Genomic DNA, 21837 nt, shown 5'->3' with positions numbered 1-21837 from the left:
AAGTACTGTGAACTTTTACATGTAGGTTCAAAGAAAAGTGAGAGAGAAATGATTTCTGCTTTGAAAATATACCCGAGATTTGCCCAAAGAATATCTTGAGAATGTCGTTGGATTTTCACATTGGTACTGTTTGCTTAACGTGGCTTTTCTAATGTGTTGAAGTCCATAAGTTTCCCAGGGTGGAAAGAGAAATAAAATACCCTTGGGAGGAAGTTAAAAGCAAATCACTTTGCTGATTTGACATTGGCTTTTCAGATTGTAACTGTGGGACGCAACTTGGCCTTCCCTCCTTCTGCCCCCTAGTATGTCCCCTTCTCTTCCTTCGTATGAATTCATTCTCTCTTCCCTGTTTACAACAGGATCATTCTTGGCTTCTGGCCCTTGTCCATCCTGTGGCTCCACTGGCATCTCTCTGATCTGTTAAGCTTCTGTTGATCCATTAAGTCATGTTTCTCCTTCAGAAGAACTCCAGTTAATACTGATCTTTCTGTCTTCCTGTTTCACATGATGTAGCCCTGAATTTCATATTACCTTATTGCTTGCTTTATTTTTTCCTTCTTATTTCCCCTCAACTGGCTACATACTTCTTGGAGACAGGATCCTTCTTTAATATATTGTGTCTCTATGTAGAGTATAGCATAGTATTTGGCTGTTTTTCGGGGTAGGGAAAGCCTTGATGCTCTTTTGGAGCCTCATTCTCAGAGTTCTGGAAGCCAAGATGACATCCTGAAATCTGCTTTAACAGCTGTCAGCCACTGGTATAAAAGTAATGATCAAGTCAAATCTTAGCACATCCTAATGCAGTTGTGTGTGTATGTGTGTCTGTGTGTGCATGCATGGATGTATCACTTTACAGTGAAAATGCCAATTTTTGTTCCATGCTTCCCTTGGGAGCGCAGCTGTACTCCACATTCCCGGGGTGTAATGGAAGACCAGCTTATCTTACAGTTGACACCACTCTGGAAGTTCCTTGAGTAAGGAAGGAAAGGAAGAAGCAGCTTGGGCAAGGGACTGTAGCAGATGTGGTAAAATATATTCCAGCACACAAGGGTCTCCTTTTCTTTCTCACACACAAGACTTTATCATTTTTTTCTCATGATCAGCTAGGACTGGGATGTGCATCGTGATGTATTTTTTAAAGGATGGAGTTCCCTGCATTTTACTCTGTTACATTTTATTTTTAAATATTTACATATTTTCTGTCCCATTATTGGTCATGTACTAGTAGTCAGGCTTGCCTAGCCTATGATGAAATAACAAATAAACCTTGAAATCCTAAGGGCTTAACAAAACAAATATTTATTTTTCTCTCATGTCAAAATCAAAGGATTGGATAGTGTCCTCACTGGCTCGTCCTAATAAGGACTTGGGGACCCAGTGATGATCTTGTAGTATATTCCAGAAAAAAGTTTACCTGCTCCACTCCCATATAAAAGGAGTATATAATCAGTTTCTTGATGAATAAAACAACTAACAGCATGAATGTTCTTATTTATTCATGCAGATTAGCTATTCTTCCTGTCCCCTCACCTCCATCCCCCTCTCCCCACACACAAAGGAGTTTTTTCACTCATCGTATCCGTTCATTGTTAAGTAATAATTGCAACAGAGGCTGAGCCTGGAACACCAGGACTTTCTGGAACATAGCACGTGGGCATGTAATCCTAAAAAGGAATTTGTATGCTGAGGAATTTGACGTGCAACAACTGGCCTTCTCTTCACCCCAAACCTAGCATAGTGCCTGACACAGGTCAGTGACACAATTAAATATTTGTGGGATGTGGGATGAGTGAACTCAGAACTCTCCTTAGCTTTGCCTTTACTGTAGAGATAACATGTTTTATTACTTTACCTGTCTAAAGATATTCCCTATCATTTCCTGTCCCTGCCCATATTTGCAGTAGATGCTTTGGAACGAAGATTTGGACTTCATCTGTTGTAAAAAAAAACTATAAAAATTGGAGTTAAGGAATGTTTTCCGAATTCAGGAATTTAGCCCCTTTTTTTGAACTGGCATGCTGTGACTTTCATAATCTAAGCAGAAACTTAATGAAACCATCGAATATGTAAACTGCAAAGATTTAAAGAAGGGAAATAGATTGAAGTGACTGAAGATAGTTACTGAATTAAAATCCATTCAGTGGCATTTTTCAAATGTCACCTGGATCACTGTCTAGAGCCATTTCAGCTGCTTTAAGTATGACAGCCTTAGGGATAGTACAGTAAAGGGACAATAAGAAAGGTGTAAATTGTGAACAAAGGAGAAAAGAATTGTATTTATGGTTTACATAGAATATTTCTGAGCAACTTTTTACTTGAATGGCCCTTATCAAGTGGTTGTGTTTTTAGAGTGGGGAGGGGCTTGCAAAACTGTAAATCAGACAATCTACATTCGCATTTTGATGATCAGCAAATCACTTACTCATTTGCTCAAGTAAAGCAGACTCATGAAATCAATAAATTTGTTATTCATTTATGCTGATATTTGTTTTTTTCCATTTTGAAGAGTCTGTAAAGCAAATGCTTAACATTTCATCGAGCTAAAAAAAAATGAGAGCATATTTCTTGCAAATGTATTCAGTTTCCTTTACCTTGTGTTTCTATCTTGTTGAGGAATGCTCAAGGCAAGCCATTTCCACTGGTGTGAGATCAGTGGACGGTTATGTAATGTTAGTGATGGGACTTTCTGCCAACATTTGTGAAAACAGACATGCTATAAAGTGGTCAGGGATGAGCTTGCTGTATTTGTGAATTAAGGACTGAAATTTCTTATGTACGTTAAGAAAATAAAATGTTGTCATATTGCTTTGAAGGTTACAAAATGGAGTTGGGTTCGTATAACCAATTCCCATGTAAAATGATAAAGTACTGTCCATGGTGAATTTCATATTAATTCACAGACATGTCCATCCTGACTTCAGGTTATTAGTGGCTCTAAATACCTACCCCTCAAGTGCACTACCGTCCTGGCCTTGTCTCTTGCACTTTTGTGTCTTTGAGAATGAAAAGCGTGCACTGAGGAGGCTCTGCTGCTTTAACGTTAACTGTGGAATTACACTCTGGAGGGATTCTTTGGTCGTGTACCTTTCACTAGCCCTGAAATAAGTTTGTTCTTGGGTAATGAATTGTGACTATATTGCAATATGATGCTGTGCACTTGAATATTTTCCATTTTATGAAGAGTTCCTGTCACATGGTTCCTCAAAATGAAACTCCACTTTGGTCTGCATGTGAACCTTTTCGTAAAGCTAGAAAATTTACAGAACAGAACAGACGCTAAGCATGATGCGGATTCCGAGCTTTCAGTACATACCTGTGCTTGCGAAGAAATGAAAACAATGAATTTCAAGTCTGCCCCTGGTTTAGCTACCTCTTTGGGAAGAACTTGGGTCTCTGTTGTGCTCAGCCAAAATCAGAGGCAAACTTCAGCCTCTCCTTATTCAGCCTCTTTGTAGCTGGCTTCTAGGTGATAGTCCACAGTATCGATAGATTTGTGTGTGAGAAGAACAAAATGTTGCTCTTAAGACTTGAAACATCTATTGGGAAAATGAAGGGAGCTGGATATTTGAAATAGTTTCTTATTTTATAGTTTTTAATATGTCCTGTTAATTTATCTTGGTTATAATGAATGTTACAAAAAGTCTTATGTGTGGGAAAGCTCAAAATGCACAAAATACGAAGAAAAGAGGGAATAACTGTCTGCAGGGTGTCTCATGTTCTGAAGGCTGCATGGTGGGCAGACGGCTGCCAGTTCAACACCTATAAATTTCTCTGCTTTTCCTTAACATTGTGCAATTGTTCAAACTGCTTACAGTTTTAATGGCTTCTGCTGTTTTTCTGGGGAGAAATTTTATTTTCTAAATGACAGTCTAAGTAGTCAGTACCTGATTTGAATGAATCGAACCAGAAATGTCCTGATAGTGTACCAAACAAGACCTGTGTGTATAATGTGAGTTCTTTCTTTTTAATTTTAGAATCAACCTTGTCCTATGTTAGGCAGCTGGAGGCAAGAGTAAGACAGCTGGAGGAAGAAAATCGCATGCTGCCCCAGGTGGGTGACTTCCAGAAGCTCAGAGCTAGTCAGTGTCATTTGAGTTGCAGCATTTTATTTGGAATTTAAAGTCTCAATTGCATTTTCTCTTAAATGATACAAGTCATTTTGTCAGTAGCCATTCATCAATGTGGAGTGATTACTTTCCATAATGACCATCGTATTATCCAGATTCTTGTGTGTGATACTAAAGGGTACAGATGTCTAAAATGGGAACGTAAAATCATTTTAGAAGGAAAAAGAGAAAATGAAGAGCAGTAGAAAGTGCTTCGATGGTGCTGCTCACATCCATCATGCATGTTGTTGGGGAATATAGAGAAGAGACTCTTATTTAAATGGAAAACCTGCTAATTTATGAGCTAGGGAAAGCTGCATGTAGTTTGCAGATTTCATATTTTAATTAAATTAGTACTTTCTAAGATTCTTTGTGATATAATTGAACTCTTTCAGTGCAACAAAGCAATGACAGTAATTGACAGTTTTTACTTCGGGGCTTAATTTCTTTTCTGTGATGAATGTAAAGTGGCACTTTTTCTGGGATTTAATGCCTTACCATATATTTTACTTGAAAAACTTTTTCCGTGGGCTGATGTCTTGGTGAAAATGATGCTGGTTGAGGTAGTGGTTCTTGGGAAGTATTTTGTTGAGGAGTTGAACAAATCTGATTCTAGGTTGGTTTCCTTTACAGACAGGTGAACAGTAATGTATTTTAATGTTCTATAAAATGGAGTGTTGTAAACATTTAGTCACTAATGTTCTTTCCACATTCTGATGATGATTTCTATTTCATAAGTGACGAAGAGTAAATTAAACCTCAAACAGCTAGTTAACAGTAGTTTAAATGTAAAGACAGAGACTATTTATAATTCTGGAGCAGATATATAAACACTAATACAAAGACTTAACTAATAGAAAGGCTTTGGAAAGACATTTTAGGTCTTTTTAATCTTTTGTTTTTAAACTACTTTTGCTCAATTGATGCTGATTTGGGTGGTCAGTACTGCAGGTGAGAATGCCTCTCTCCTTCCATTGGCCAACCACCCGGCTAGAAATCATGAAATGAAATGAACCTTTCTCACCTTTCTCAAACTATACATACGTCAGTACTCATGATGCCAGAAAGGATTATTTGCATCATGAAATAAAACACTAGTAGTTTTTTTTTTCCTATGCTGTTCTGTACTTTTCATTTTTAAAATTCCTTTGCCATTTTTCCTTTTCTATTGGATTCACAGTATGACTGTACTAACACCCTTGACTGAAAACATCTAAATTCTCTGTTCCACGATACCTAAAAAATATAATTCATTTATGTTATATATGGTTATACCATCTCTGAGGGAATTTAAGTGACAAGAAAGAAGGGGGAGAAAAAAAGAAATATGTTTCTTAGTTTTCCTCTGAGTGGGAATTGAGACTCACAGCGCATATCGAATGCCTGCATGTGTGCTGTCTTATTGAAAAAGAGGCACACAAATGGGAAAATAATTACAAGATTGATTTTTTAAAATCTGTGAAAGTGAGTGCTAGAGTTCTTGAAGGGGCACCAGAAGGGTCCTCAACTATACTTGATGTATGTGTGCATATTTAAATACAGAGCACTTGCATAGTTAAGAGTAGAAGAGATTAGACAACTTTAAAAATTAAAGTATTTTTTCCAAATTCATTTGATTTTAAATGCATTGCTATTTTTATCACAGAAGATTGTTATTGTTTTCTTCATAAGGAATGGCTGAGAAAGATTGTTTTATTGAATCTAAAATGCCACTGATGTGAGATGCCCTATGATCTTATGTACTATTAAGAAGAAGGATGTTGTCAGCTATACTGTGTCAGACAGATTCTTGCTGATTTCAATGATATTAAATTGGAAAAACAATGTCTTAGAATTAAACAACTTTTTACATGTCCAAAGTATTTTAATGCAAAGAAAATCTATTGTTTGAAATGCATTATTGGACATATGCAAAGAATATGTTAGATCCATCTCAGTTCAAAAACATATCTGTTAAATTTCTGTATTTGAGAGGGTGGCCTTCATTTATAGCTATGGTAGACATGCTAGAACCACCATTTACAACTACCTATATAAACACAACTGAAATGAACACGGACAGTAGATGAGATCTGAGGATGGAAGATGGGAAAGGGATCTCAGCTGTGGAAAGCATGTAAGGTGAAACCTCATGGAGGTCCGAGACTTGGGCTGAATGACACAAAGGCATATTCATATTATTCCTAGATGTTTATTGGTCCTAAAACAATCATGAGATCTCCCTGCAGAAACTATTTCTGACGGCATGATGTTAGCTCATTTGCAAGGTCAATTCAATGCCACCAGCTGACATCCCTGCATAAATTAGTCTCAATATCTGAGTGCTTGATTTTCAATGATAAGAGCTTGCTTACTGTGCCTTGATTAGAAGGTATAATATTTTACTCTCAAATTTATAAATTTATATCCACTTGTCTTTGGATAAACAGGAGTAAGAATATAGTTGGATAAACAGGAATAAGAATTTAGTTGGCAAGTATAGCAGATGTCTTTTGTGGCTGTAGCAAGGTTCTTTGCTGTTTAGTATTTAGACTAATTAAGTAAAGCATTTTTCTGGATGAAGAAATCTCTTTAATGCTTACTTTTATTCCTCATAGAAAATTGCGTATACTGAACAGAGTCACAACTTTGCCCTAGCAGTGCATATTTAAAAACAAACAGATGAGTGTAATAAATGCTTGTGAATTTCTCTCTGGTTAGGTGCAAAGGTTTCCATTTCTTGATTTGTAAATGATAAGGTTCCTCCCAGCTCTTATATTTTGTAATTAAAGCTTGGTTCCAATCTTACACCCGTGCAAAGTTACCAAGTTACAGAATGAAGGGGTTTTTATTCAAGAGCAGATAGTAAAATGCAGTGAAGACTGAGTGTGGATCTATCTGGTGGTGAAGAGGCGCTCACAGGAGGCATCGATGAAATATCAGGACAGATGCCACGGCAGGTCATCACTCAGTAAGCACAGAGCTCTCTGCTCTGCCATGATCTTTACGACATCCTCCAAGGATCACTGAACTGCACCTTAAGCCTAGTTTGTAAACACAATATTTCAAAGGTATCCTAAAGTAAGAACAATCTCATTAATTTCAGAAAATGCAGTATTATTTGCTTGATATTATTTGAAAAGAAAATGCTTTTCTATTTATTTCATTTTTTTTATTTTGCAAGGAAGACAGAATGAGCCCTACCTTCTTGACAGATTTTTAAGTATATATGCTACAGTATTCTTATCTCTAGGTATGATGTACTTTAGATCTCCAGAACTTATTCATCTTGCATAAGTGACATTTTATACATGTTGATTAGCAACTCCCCATCACCTCCTCTTTCCCTCCCCCATCCCAGCTCCTGGCAACCACCATTCTGTTCTTTGCTTCTATGAGTTTGACTGTGCTCCATACCTCATACAAGTGGAATCATGTAGTATTTGTCTTTCTGTGACAGGCTTACTTCTCCTGCCATTTGATCTAGCAATCCCACTTGCAGATATTCACCCAGAAGAATTAAAATCAGGATCTCAAAGAGATATTAACACTCTTGTGTCTACTGCAGAACTATTAACAGTAGCCAAGATATGGAAGCAACTTAAATGCCCACCAACAGATGAACAGATAATGAAAATGTGGTGCACACATACAGTGAGTCGTTACTCAGCCTTATAAAAGGAGGGGATGCTGGCATTTGTGACAATATGAATAAACCCTGAAAACACTTTTTTGAAAGCCGGTATAAATGGCAATTAAAGGTCACCTGGACCTTGGATATTCTTCCTTGAACACATACACTCATATGAACATGTTTTACAAATTATATTGAAAAATATTTCAAAGGATTGCATCTGCCCTCTTGTAATGCACATAATGCTGAAACTGCTCAGACTGGTCTGTCAGCTCCACTATGTACGTTTTTAATATGCTGTGAACCCTCAGTGAAGACTGTGTGTTACTTAAGTAAATGTAGATGCTGTCTATGAAATTTTGTTACCTTGTAAATCCAATGAGGTAGAGTTACCCACAGTGTCATAAGCAGGCACTTATAAATAAAAGACCCAATGTGGTATAAAGTTGTAGTTGTAAGGAATTTGATATCAAACTTAAAAGGAACATACCTATTTCATGGTTGCATTTACACATTGACACAAACTTGGCTCTAGATATAGAGTCATACATTTTCAAAGCTGGCTAGAACCTTACCTATCACACTGGACAACCTCCTCCTTTAGAAAAGGCATATAAGGTTCACAGAGTTTAGGAGTATAGTCCTGGTCAGATAGCTAATTACGACAGACTCAGGCCAAAATGTTGGCCTATTCAGTGTTCTTTCTGGTGGACACACAGAAATTATTTAATCATTTCATACCATTAACTTACCTCAGTGTAATTAAGCTACTAAATCTATTTTTATCTTATTGTCAAAATCTTTTTTTTTAACACTTATCTTAAAAATTCACATTGGACCTGCTTAGCCATCTAAGATTTGTTAGACACTTATCCTTTTCCTGCTTAAGGGAAAATATTAATAATAAATAACAAATTGTTAATTAATAGTAAAAAGCCACAGTATCTATCTGAAATGAAAGAAAAATGCATTTTACAGAATCTTCTCCTCCCTGACACATTGCCCAAATCCTTCAGGATCATAAAGTTTTATTGTAGAAGCACACAGACCCTTATCTGCATGAAAATCCATACTTAACAGAGTGTGGTCAGAGGGTCTTTGTTCAGATGTTTTGGAGGTAGGTGGATAGGGAAACATAAGTTACAGGAGTGGTTTTCAAAGCATATTCCCATGACATTTGCTGTTTTAGCCTAAATTGAAAAACCTTGCTTGGATCGCTTTATCCATTCCACTGTCCTATTCTTGATGGTCACAGAGACTTTTAATGCAGACCTAGCCAATATGTGTATGTGTTATGTCTGCAAGGCAGTCTGTTCGATGAGAAGACATCTTAATGTGCATGACATAGAATACCTATCTGAGGATTTTATTACAATGTCCTTTGAAGACATCAGTTACTTTTCAGACACAACCATGAGGTAAAAGCTATTATTTTTTTAAACGCTGTCTTCACCTATCTTGTGTTGAGTTCAGATTTTGCATCACGGAGAGGACTACAGACAAGAAACAAGCAGTTTGCTGCAATTCCAAAGTCATTAAGTACATTTGTTACTAATCCCCTTGGAAAATCTGTTCCTTTTCATCTAATGCTCTGGCACCAACATCTGCTTGGAAAAGCACTGTGTGTTCTCTGTGCCCAGAGACCCTCTCCAGAACAAACCACCCACCTCCTGAGACCGACATTTTAGAGCAAGTTTCCAGAATCAGCGTTGGTGCCCTGACCTGCCTAGTGTCCTATGCCCGCCGTGGGCCGTGGATTTAGCAACAGTGTTTGAAAGGCACTGGCAACTCGGATCACCATTGAATGGGCCTCTTTCAGCAAGTGTTTCCATTTCTGTTGCGCTAGCGCACACACGAGTCTAATTTTAGGAATGGAAATGAAAAATCTCCCTCTTGTGTAATTTGGTTACAGTGTGGCCTCAACAATGCAGTCTTTCAGTGCATTGGGAAGGCGGCAGGGCCCTTTCCAGAGCAGTTTCTGAACAAAGGAAAGAAGCCGTCACCATTGCCAGACGTGCTGAGGAGGGACACAGGAACTGACAAAGTCAAGCCCCTCGCTTCCATGGCAACACACCCCAGGTCCAGCATCACATCTCGGAAAAGCTCCCTCACTTGGGTGCTCCTGCAGATTGCTGGCTGGGCAGAGATAGGAGGATGCCCTGGGACAGGTAGATTTCCCTCATGTGCTTTTCCTCTTTTGCTGTGGAGGTATTTACTTACCAGGTCGCCCCCTCCCCTTTCCACATTTTCTGACTTTATGTTTCTCAGGTCATTTTTGTCTTACTGGGTCAGAAATAAACAGCTCTTCTAGAGTGGGAATTGTTCTGGAAGAAAAAAATTTAGTAACAATGGTGCAAAAACCAGACACAGAGTAGTGCTTTCCGAGTGAGTGGTGGTATTCTTCAGTTGTTATTTGCATGGAAATTACCGTTGTGGCATTCCTGAGGAGTCACTTGTACAAAAAACTTTTTTTTCCCCATGGATAGCTGGTCTAATTATGTTGCATAACCTGAGTAGAATCTGGATGCTACTGATAAAAGACATAAGTTAAATCCATTAAGGGTTGGTTGCTGCTGGAGTCATATTTGCAGAAAAATGGACTCCATCAGAGAAACAGTGCTTGTGGATTACTATTTTCTCTCAGTCACCATGATTTATATAATTAAAGAGAAGGAAACAAGCCTTTGTGTATAGTTCAATAGTTTTCGTAGCACAGACTGGTGCTACACAAGTGGTGTGGGTGCACTGGAAAAAAAAGACACAAATAGCTATGGAAAGTAAATTGATGGGGAAAAGCCGTGCTGGAGAACGCAGATAAATGGAGCCTGGATTAAGGAAAAAGCTAAAATCTATCAGAGGAAGTATCAGAGACAGTCAAGCTCATAGGAAAAGTGTCTCACGCAACATGGAGTCTCTCAAAGGAAGGGGGTTTACCACCTTCTTCTGTGACCCCCTCCTGCTTGAGAGTTCTTATTTGAGAATCTCTGATCCATGATGAGAAGTTTTATTTCTAATGAGAGAAAATAGGTGAAACAGAAATGTAACAGGAAATACAGCTATGCCACATGTTAAACTTATTAATAGAATTATTGAATTTAAAAAATATTGTTACTAGGGACTATGGTATCAGTAATTCATACTTAACAGTGTTGCCTTTTTATAGCTATACTGGCATGTTAACCATTCCATCACTAAGGCATACTTAAAAAATTTTTTTGGACTTGTAGTTGCCATAAAAATAGCAGCATTTTTGTTACCTGTCCTTGGCAGACTTGTCACCAGAAACAATGGGACTCTCTCAGCAAAAAGTTTTGCTGTGTAGTAATACCAACTAGAACCAGAGGTATTTGCATGAGAAGCAATATGGAGGAATATTGGGGACAATTTGAGACGGAGCTATAAGGGAAATTAATGTGCCTTGTCTTAGGGACACGGCTCTCTGCTCCTCTTTAGGTGCTTTTTAATCCAAAGTAGTCAAAAAAATTTTTAAAGGTAAAGATGAAATAGTCTTCCCTTGCCCTCTATGAAGAAACTGGTGGAAAATATTGTATAAAGTTTGACTTGGGAATTAAATTAATTAAATGTAAATACTATTGAAATACGGATATCAAAACATGTAAATTATGAAAACTTGGCTTAGGTGACACAGTGAAGATGAGACTCCAGTCCCACTCTGCCCAACATCTCCTGCTGGAGGTCGCTGCCCCTCTTGGTGGATGTAAAAGAGGAAACAGATCTGAATCGTGCTGTCCTCTTCTTTCTGGTTCAGACCTGCCCTACGTGTGGTTTAAGCATTTTTCATTTAAAAGTCTGAATGTCTAATTTCTTTCCTTGCTGCAGCCTGAGGAAAATGATTGTGCTTATAACACCATAAAAATGATAACTGGCTCCTCTTAATAATTGGTAGTTACCTATATCCTCAAAACGTAAAGTTGGCAAATTACAAATGCAGCGTAGGTAATGTCTACATTGCCTAAATATAAATGGAATTTAGATAATAAATGTAGTGTAGGCAAATCATTATATTCTTTGACAGAATAAGGCAGTTTAGGTAAATAAAGTTCTCGGTGACTTGACACTTTCCTAAATTAAACTCAAAAAGCTACCATTGTGTGAAAAATAAGCAAACCATTACTAAGTCATTTTTAGAAAACTGAGACATAGTCAGCCATGACTGTAGACGCTGTTGATAATCAAGCAGTTAAAGGAGTCCCTGCGAATGTGTGGAACAAACACTGAACAGGGATTACAAGAACTAGGACTTGCTTATGTAGCTGTTGGACCAGGATACCCTAACCTCTGTGAACCTTAAATACCTGGACTGAAAAAGAGGGCTGTCAAAGGTGCTGCGGAAGGTTCTGCTCAGCTCTGCACACACATGACTCTTTCTCCACAGGAAGTTTGAGTCTGTGTGTGACATATAGACAAAGAGGTGTGCCCCTTTTAATTCTGATATAAAGTTCCTTAAAACTATAACTTTCCACCATATTGGACCTTTTATTTTCAGGTGCATATTTATGTCCCTGTAGGTTATTCTACCTCATTGTGTTCTACCATTTATAAATATGCGTGTAGTGGGGCTCACATGCCAGCCTGAGCGGTGTTAGCTCATATGTACTCTGAAAGATAATGTGCCATCCCCTTAATGTTTATTTTTATTTATATAAAATTACGTGCAGTGAGCATAAAAGCACTAGTTTTCCCTAACAATATACATATTTAAAAATAAGCAAGATGAGTTGATAAACGCTTACAGATACAAAGGCCTCTGTCTCTTTATTGGTAGATGTGGTTCCTTTCAGCCCAGAACATTCTGTGCCCAAGAATAAAAAAGCATGTGTCTGTTTCTTATACCCATGAAAAGTTACCAAGTCCCGGAATGAAGGGGTCTGTAGTCAAGGATGGGTAGAGAAATGTGGTGAAGATGGAGTTGGTTCCACCCAGTGATGGCGAGGAGCCCACAGGAAGTATGACATCACTCATCCCCCAGCGAGCACAGCGCTCTTCGCTCTGCCGTGGTCTCTGTGGTACCTACAGGCATCGCTGAGCTGGGCTCCACATCCAGTTTGTGAACACATTTCACAGGGAGCCCAAAACGATGGGCAGTCCTATTACTTTTAGGAAATGCAGGGTTACTTATTAGGTATTATCGTTTGGGAAGGAAATGCCTTTTCAAAGTTCATACCAATGATAAAGATCACCAGAACTGCGGACAGTCTCCTGAGCACGTAAACTAATGTAAACATTTTTTTAAAAATCATATTTAAAAATATTTCAAAGGATTTCACATAATTAATGGAACGTGACATTTCAGAGTTTAAAAAATTATGATGAAAGACAATACCAATATAGGAAATGTTAGAAAATTAACTTTCATTTACCACTAATTTATATCAAAACAATGTATATTCTTTATTTTAAAATGTAACATACTTTTCGGGAATTCAGTTCTGAGAGAAGCCGAAATGACTGAAAAAAGATGACAAAGGCATGAGGTATCACACGTCGGTGTTGTGCAGTGTGACTAGACTGAGAACATCACGAGGGGACCTGCATATGAATCAAAGGCAGCTAGACTTGTGATGGAACAGCATCCAGAGGAAAAGATGTCCTTTCAAGGGAACTCTGATTTATTGCAGACTGCTGTAGACTGTAGACTAAAGCACCTGGAGTAACAGCCAGCAAGCAGTGGACCAGGCCTTTGTTTAGATTTTTGTGGTTGACACAGAGAATGAAGGAAACGTCGTAGGAGGTACCCTGTGAGACCGTGCTCAGCGCCGCTGTTAGACGGTTCACGTGGAACTCGTGTCACCTCCTAGACTGCGTGCCGGGGGGCCTGTACAACCTGGCAGCAGGGTGTCATGTGAAGCTGATCAGAGCATGTGTGGAGAAGCAGGATGAAGAAGCAAAGTGTAGGAAATAAATTACAGGCTTCCCCTTAACTGTTTTATGACTCAAGCGCCTTTAGTAGCTGGGTAAATAATTCTTAATAGGAGATTTAGGGTTTATTTTGGAGTTTAATCTAGAAATTCCACAGAGTAGTTTCCACACTGATAAGCAGTGGAGTACTTTGAAAAACAAGCCACCCACATTTATCCATGTGGCGTTTCTGAAAGGGATGGCACGCTGTGTCTGCTCAGGCCACGCTGGCGCAGACTGGGTGGATGGATAGGATCCGTGCTCCCAGCCCGTGAGCCTGCCGGTGGGAGCAGCTCCCTCCGCAAGTGTACACGTGTCCCCCGTTCGCCCTCATCTGGTCCTGACTTGGGCTGTATACTGGCTGCTGCAGTGATGTACTGGCCATTCCCCGCAGCTCTTAGGATCAGGGTTTCCAACATTCTCTGGGCTGAGAAAGTTCCCCAACTCCTGCTTGCGATCCCAAAGCCTATAGAAGAAGTACTTCTTACCACAGGGTCCTAGTGTTGAGCCCAGAAATGGGAGGTAGAACGAAGGGACTGTCTATGCAAGGGTTATTCCTCCCTTTTGAAAGTGCTTCATTATCCTTGATTCAAGCATCTCTCCCTGGTCTAATTCTTTCCTTTGGGAGAATCTCTTGATAACCTCACAGACATCAACTTGCCCCAGATACTTGTGATTTCAGGAGTGCATAGTTGAGGCACACAAATAATCAAGCCCTCTTTGAGAATTGTTTATTCGCTTCGAGATTTTTGTAACTAACTTCCATAATATAGTTTTGTGGAGTAGGAGCAACTTTTTTTTTTTTTTAAAAAAAGAACAGTAAAACACAAGGAGACAGCTAACCTTACTTAAAACTCTTGAACTAATTATTTTGGTAGTTTTACTCAGCTAGCTATTGCTCTTAGCAGTTTATTAGGGAGAAGATTGGATACAGAAATGGAAGGATCATAGAAGAAATGTCAACCTGATTTCAATGTAGTATAGCAAATAAAGGAGTATGGGACTGTCTTTTCTTGACCTAAAATGCCTCTCATTTGCAACAGGACAGCATGTGAGGCACAAGTTCTAATGTGTGACAGATAACAAATAACTAATAAACCCAGGACCAGATGGGAGTCATCCTGGACTTACATAAAAGCTGGTGCTAAGAAATGAAGCTTTTTAATAGAATATTTCAGCTGTTTTTTTGGACATCCAAAGCAGGTGTGTCTTAATGTCAAAAAGAGAGAATTTTTCATTTAAACATTTTCATATGGCAAGAAATTTAATATCTATAACTAGAGCAATATCATAAAAGAAAAATGTAATAAACACTCAGAAATAAATCACCACTCCAGTACTTTGATCACAAATAAATTGTGTGGCTGTGATGGGCCTCTATCCTTTTGGGTGCCAAGCGTGTGCTGAGTGCCAAACGTTAACAGAAGCTACAGTTAGAATTTGGATGCTATCTTTCTGACAGAGTTTTAGACAAAGAGGGCTTCAGCACCTTGGCATTTTGAAATTTGTTGTATTGTTTGGGACTAGTGCCATCCACTCGTCAGCCCCTGTCCTCATCCCACTCCTGTTTTAATGTGCAATTCCTTAACCAGCCAAATTCGCGTGCTTTTGTCCCTAAGTTCCACAGATGGTTCAGACAGTGACGGTAGTGCTCGTTCTTTGCCAATAGGAAAGGACTCTGGAGAGGTCGATTTAAGACTGGACCCTGTACTAAATGGCGACTTGTAAAGAAGGTGGCTCAGCTTGGCTCACAGCATTCGTTTTATTAAAGGTTAGGCAACCCAGTGACACTGAGCCTTTCCCACTCGAGAACAAGATCCTCAGGTGGTCACGAGAGCAGGTGAGGGCAGCTGGCCTTCCAGTGTTTTTCACTTAAGTGCCCACTCGGGATCCTGATGCTGACAACGTTCTTGAGCCTCACTTATCGGGCTGTGATGAGACATTCAAGAAAAGTCTCTCAGTTCTGGGTGGTTTCTCAGGGCTGTATGATGCCATAGTAATTTGAATCAACAGGACTTTAAATGGTCTTGAAACCAGTAGAAAATGTTCAATTTTGTTATCACATTGATTTTTAATACTTTATTGCTGTATTAAATTATGGTTTTTATTTTATATGTATCTTTCATGATAATTCTGTTTGAAGGCATCAGTCCTACTGGTTTTAAGTCTTTAGGGCCCAAGGAGAAACTGTCGTTCATCAAAAGGATAGTATCCAGTTTTTTAATTTGTATAGGTTCTTTCTTCTTTTAAATGATGAGGTTATAGCCTTAAAATGGGCCTTTCTTTCTGTGAGAAACAGCTTGGAGCACAGCAGGATGGATGATGTAGGAGAGTCTGTGAGCCTTGCAGCTGGATGTGCCCCAGGGTGCAGACAGCGCACAGGATGTGATGACTGAATCTCCATCCCACCCTGGAGGTGGGTTTTTGTCATAAGCAGTAACCAAAACCTGAGTATCAGCTGAGGTCCTGGATGTCGGACCAACATCGAGTCCGTCTTGATACTGATCCCCATTCTGAGCTTGGCCCTTATGAGTCCCTGTCTTTTGCCAGTGAGAGTATGTTCACTAATGGGTGGAGGCCAGGTTTGTGTCCAGATTTCCTGTTACCACTAGTCTAGCATTCTTCCCGTTTTGCTGAAACTTGTCACGTGGCAAGTATCTTTCTCTTGAAGCAAGACAGCGATGAAAACACCATGACCACTGCCCTCAGCACCCAACACAAACCTCTGGGGTGGTGTCTTTGGGGTGTGAACTGGAAATTAGCTGAGAAACCCAGTTTATTTTCTCGTCCATCTGTTTTGCTATTCACTGAGCATTTTCATCGCTCTAGTAACGATTTTCTCAGCATGGGAAGATCTCATCCTTTTATCAATCTTAAGGACATTTCTAGGCCCCAGATAAATGATTACACAGGAAAGAATATTTGTCTGCTTCTCACTTATCTTCTGGTTCATTTGTAGTTTCTCTTTAAGCTGCCTGCCTCCTCCTCCTCCAGAAACTTCCTGTCTGCAGTGACCTTTTTATCTTCTATAACAGGGGTTGCTGCTTTTTTTAGTAAAGGGGCAGATAGTAAACATTTTCAGATTTCAAAACATGTAGCATGATGCAACCACAGGTTGTCCGTCATCATAGCACCAGAACAGCGGAAACCAGCTCAGAGTATCTAAATAAATGTGTTTGGCTGTCTTCTAATGAGACTTTGTTTTTAAAACAGGTAAAAGAGGCTGGATTTAACTCTGGCAGTAGTTTGCTGACTCCCGTCCTCCACTAAAATCATTTATTTGTCAGTTGCTTGGGTTATCTCTTAACGTTATTTTTTTAATCGGTCTCTCCTGTTGTTACATACATTTTCACTTGTGCAGACAGAATTTATTATATACAGATACTTTTCTCAATAAGTATGATTTTTTTTCCCACTGGTTTATGTTCCTTTGTCTCATCATCCCAGACCTGTGCTGAGTTATCAGTATCTGGGATTTGAAAAGTGCTGTGGGGAGTAGCTGAGCAAGAGGCAAAGGCATTTTTTCCTAACAGACCACATAGCTTTGGAATGATTTTTGTTGAAGATCAGGATGCTTGCATTTGACTTGAAAAGACAAGTCCTCTCATACAGGAAGACAGTTGTTGTGGTGCTAACAGTTGGTAAATTTCTGAAAATTCTGAAACGCGTGTGTATGGTGACCGAATCTATACTTTAGTGAATGGCTGATTATACTGCTTTTGTGTCCTGGCTGTTCCTGCATGTCTTCAAGAGATTGTGGGAAGATAACATGGGGCAGGCTTATCTTTAAAATAGGTACCAGATGGCTGGTGGCCTGGAAAAAACATGAATTACTGTATAGTCCTTCCTGGATAAGAGAAATGCTAAATCCGTATTTATCAAAGAATGAGGAAAACCATTTCTGGCTTGGAGGGAGTTCAAAAATCAAATTCCCTTTTCCCTTAAGTGAGGGAATTTCATGAAAGAATGAGAAATCGGGAGATCACTGATAGGATTAAGTGAATTCTTTATTTTTCAGGTCTTTCATATGACTATTCCCCTCTCCCATGATCTTTGTCAAATACGTGGTTTTAATTATAGTCGGTGTGTGCTTGGAAAGGAAAAGAGTAGGGGAAAGGCCTTCGGTTGGCCGTTTACACAGTGTCCCTTCCCTCACTGGGGAAGTGCAAGTTACTCTGGAAACAGCAGAGGGACGCAAAGGCTAGTTCAGTCTCCCGCGTTTCCTGTGGATCGGGAAGTGAGGAGCGAGCGGACTAGGCAGGTGAGAAGCCAGGAGTGGTTGACATCAGAGGAGCCAAGGGGTGGAAGGGAGCTTACAGAGCCACATGCATGTGCAATGCTAAATGGTGACTGATGGCAGCCTAGCAGTTAGCAGGCCTCTCTCTCTAGCCCTTGGTGTTTTCGGAGTGCCTTGTAGTCAGGTTTCTCGGTCACCCTTCACAGCCTCCACATGAGGCTGGCTGACAGGCCCCTCCATCTTAGCACTGAGGATGGGTGATTGGCTGAGGGTCAGACAGTGAGCAGCTTACGGAGTTCATTAGTCTCTGGGTCACTTCTCTTTTCAGGCAGCAAAATGCTATCCCCCTCCCCCCTTTTTTTTTTAAAGACAGCTCTAGCCAGCCCTGGAAAACCTATTATTACTGGTTAACCTGATTGTTTTCCAGGCTGATACCAATGCCAAAATTCTAACTTTTAAAAATTCTTTTTAAAAGTTTGCCTTTCTTAAAGCTTTCAATGTAACTTTTCAGAGCTCTTCAGAAAATGTTGGCTATGTATTTTTAAGTTTAGCCACGTCCTTCACTTGGGTAGTGCTCTTAGAATTCTGGCCCTTTTATTCCTCTTAAGTTCTTTATCCAAAGACTTTAGGAAAAATAAAATGTTTTAACAAGGAAGATTTGGTTTGAGGCACTAGTTATGGTCAGAGCTTGTACAGACGGATGAGGTGAGACTGTTTCCTATTTCAGTTATTCTTTAATTCTCAGAATCTCATAAAGGCTGGACAAAAGCAGTGACTTTGCTATTTGGAATGAGAAATGCTGATATTTACCATTAGATTGGTTCAGGGGTGGTTATTCAATGATGAGTGATTAGTGGGCTTTCTCTGCTTTTCGTCATGTAACCAAAACCACTCGCCATGCAGAGAATGGGATTTCTGGAGGTCGGGGAAGGCTGATGACTTGTTTTGGCCATTCCTTCAATATTTTATCCCTCAAATATTTTTTAAGCATCTCTTGTATACAGATACTATTTTAGACAATGGTGATACTACCCTGAATAAGAAATTCATGTGGACTGCATTTTAGTAGGTGGACTATTATTTGAAAACCATAAACATGTATTGTCTGTAGTGACCATCACTGTAAAGAAAATAAAAGCAGGATACAGAATTGGAGAGTGACTGGAATAAAAGGTATTTTACTTGGAGTTAGAAGAAGCCTCTCTGAGGAGGTGAGCCCAAGGAAGGAAAGGATTATGGCTGGAAAAGTCTTGCTGTAAGTGAGACCAGCAAGGACAAAAGAGCCTCAGGTAGGAATGAGATAGGCATGTTTGAGGACACAGGAGCTGGAAGGCTGGAATGACTGGAACAGAATGAGTGAGATGAAGAGAAAGAAGAGATGAAGTCAGAGAGACAGGCAGGGAACAGACCCGGTGCGCTGTTTGACCAAGGTCATGTGTGTGGATTTAGGTCTGAGTTGATGGAAAACCACTGGAGGAATCAGGCAAGGGTGTGATACCATCTGTTTACATTTTCCAAAGGTCTCTGTGAATGCTGGGTTGAGACCAGACTGAAGAAAGTAGACAGGGAGAGGGGACACAGGTGCACTCATCAAGTAGTCTACTTTGGTAGACTAAGCGGGCTGATGATAGCCTGAACCAGGGGTGGAAATGGTGCGGAGGTGTGGGGTTCACAGTGCTATGTTTTGAAGTAGAGCTGAGAGTGCTTTCTGACAGATTGGACGTGAAATATAAAGGAAAGAGACCACACATGGCTTCACAGGCCCCAGGAGGAGCTGTTTACATAGACCTTGTGGTGAATGGCAGCCCAGGGGTGGTAGAGTGTCGCGGTCCTGGGAAGAATCAAGGATGGTCCCTGGATTTTGATCTAAGCAACTGTATGATTGCTGGTGCTTTTTACTGAGATGGGAAGACTGGGAGGAACAGATTAGGGGGTGCAGGGGAATCAAGTTCTATTTTGGGCGTGGTGATGTTGAGATGTTGGACATCAACAAGGAGATGTCATACATATGTGCATATATGGAACTCATGGGAAAGGGTTAGATATATAAGAATTTGAAAGAATCCATGGCTATGGGACTGAATTAGAAATTTCTGTGAATGAGCATTGAGAAAAAAGAGAAGTGGTGTGTGCACTGTGCCCTGGGACCCTCCAAGACTTAAAGGTAGGGAAGGAGAATTATTTATGTTAGGAAGTAGTGCACAAGTAGACGTATTTTCAAATCACTTACTGTCGTCCTTCCCTAGAGTAAGAGCTGTTTGTGAAAACTGAGCTCGTGTGTTTGTGATGTTTCCTTTTGGGTTCTAATGGCCTTGTCAGTAATGGGAGACCTCTTGTCTCCCTGCTGGTGGTTCTGGTACAACCTCGTGTGCAGAGGCTGCACGGCCTGGATTCGTTTGGGCCACTCTCGTTTCTGTAAACCTTTAAGAGTCAGATCATTGCAAACCTCCAAGACTCAGCTTCCAGCAAATGGCCTGGGTGGAGCTGCGGTCTGACAGGCAGCTGTACTGATCTGTGTTATGCCTGCGTACACTGGGGCGGCCGCCACCCTTGGATGAAGCTGACTCTCTCCACCTCTCTGTTGACCTCTCTCCTATCTTGACCTTCCCATCTTGTGCGGGAGCTTTGTGGACTGGAGGCTGCTTGAAGAAACTGTAGACCCTTCCTTAGGCCAAAGCCAGGGCAGTAAACACCACCTCACAGTGTAATAGTTCTTAGTCAGCTCAACGAGTATTTGTCTTCAATATCTGTTTAGTCCCCGGGGCTCTAGCTTCATGTCTTCCACTGGGCTCTAAAGAGTCTGAGTATTTAACACAGTCGGCTCTGCTCTGCAAGCCAAATGCAGTGTCAGTTAGCATTACCTTCTTGCTTTCGCATCTACACTGGCATTTCAGTTCCATGCCCTGATTCTCAGTCCTACTCATGCTCCCCCACGTTCCTTTTTTATAAGCCCGAGACTTAGAAATATTCAGATATGTTTGTCTCAGCAACAGTGCCGTAAACTTTTACTTTTTAACGTCAGCCTGATTGGAAAGCCATTTAGATCTGTATCATTTTTCTTTTTTTTCTAGAAATGTCAGTGTTTCTCACTGGGAGGTGTATAGTTAGTTAATACAAGACAAGAATTAAGCACATAAACTCCTCTACCTAGAAGCAGAATGAACGTAACTCTAATTGTCCACATTTCCTACCTATTGTTTAACAGCTATTGTTTTTAACCAGTCCATCATTGTTCTCCGTTGTTGCTCTGGCTACAGAGATACAGGGTGTTTGCTGTTTGCGCCCTTTCAAGATAGTAATTCTTTTCTTCCTGGGGTTTGCCCTCTCTAATTCTTGTCAAAAGGCATCCTGCTAACCCCCGTAATTACTTCATTTATTGTTTTTTTTTTCCTGGAAACTGTATTTAAATATCTGCAAGTTTCACCTGGAGTCATAGATATTTCAGAATTATTTTCTTTTCCTTCCAAGAACATGTTTTCATCATGGTATGGACTTAAAATCATTTACATTTTAAATATTTTGCAAATGCTTATTTTACATATCATAAGAAAACCATTTTTGGGAGGTATTTGTGAGAAAGATGCTTTTGCGTTTTACGTTGTTAATGACCTCTTTGATCTTGATTTTAAAATCTAAAAGAGTTTGACATATAACTTCCCCTGGCATTTCCTACCTGGTTAATGGCATGACCATTTATTTAGCTGGTACCCAGCCAGAAAACTGGGAGCCATCCTGGATTCCTCTTTCAGCCTCTCTGTCTGCATTCAAATAAATATTAAGGCTCTAAAGGTCCTGCCCTTTAATCCATCAGTATCATCCTTTTTACTCCTTCTGCTATTGTCCTGTGTAAGTGATGGATAATCATTTTTCATTTGAACCTCTTTGTTCATCTTCTACTTGGACTTCATCTCAGCTAGTCTTGTCCCACCCAAATCATTCTCCACATTATTACTGCAGCAATC

General features: G+C 39.8%; 1 protein-coding gene across 5 annotated transcripts in view; it reads left to right on the top strand.

Moving 5' to 3' along the window:
• CCDC85A (coiled-coil domain containing 85A) overlaps window positions 1-21837 on the top strand; it is a 181936-nt gene that overhangs the window by 138083 nt on the left and 22016 nt on the right. For 3 of the 5 annotated variants that reach the window (XM_006217734.3, XM_006217733.3, XM_015250754.3), the window contains exon 3: window positions 3975-4051. The exons of the other annotated variants lie outside the window; for them this stretch is intronic. In XM_006217734.3, the coding sequence (XP_006217796.1) occupies window positions 3975-4051 (77 nt within the window). The remainder of the gene's footprint in view (window positions 1-3974; window positions 4052-21837) is intronic. 5 annotated transcript variants of the gene reach the window in all.

Source organism: Vicugna pacos, chromosome 15 (assembly GCF_048564905.1).
Source record: "Vicugna pacos chromosome 15, VicPac4, whole genome shotgun sequence".
Taxonomy (NCBI): Eukaryota; Metazoa; Chordata; class Mammalia; order Artiodactyla; family Camelidae; genus Vicugna; species Vicugna pacos.
Note: the sequence above shows the minus strand (reverse complement) of the source record. Positions and strands in the feature narration are given on the sequence as shown.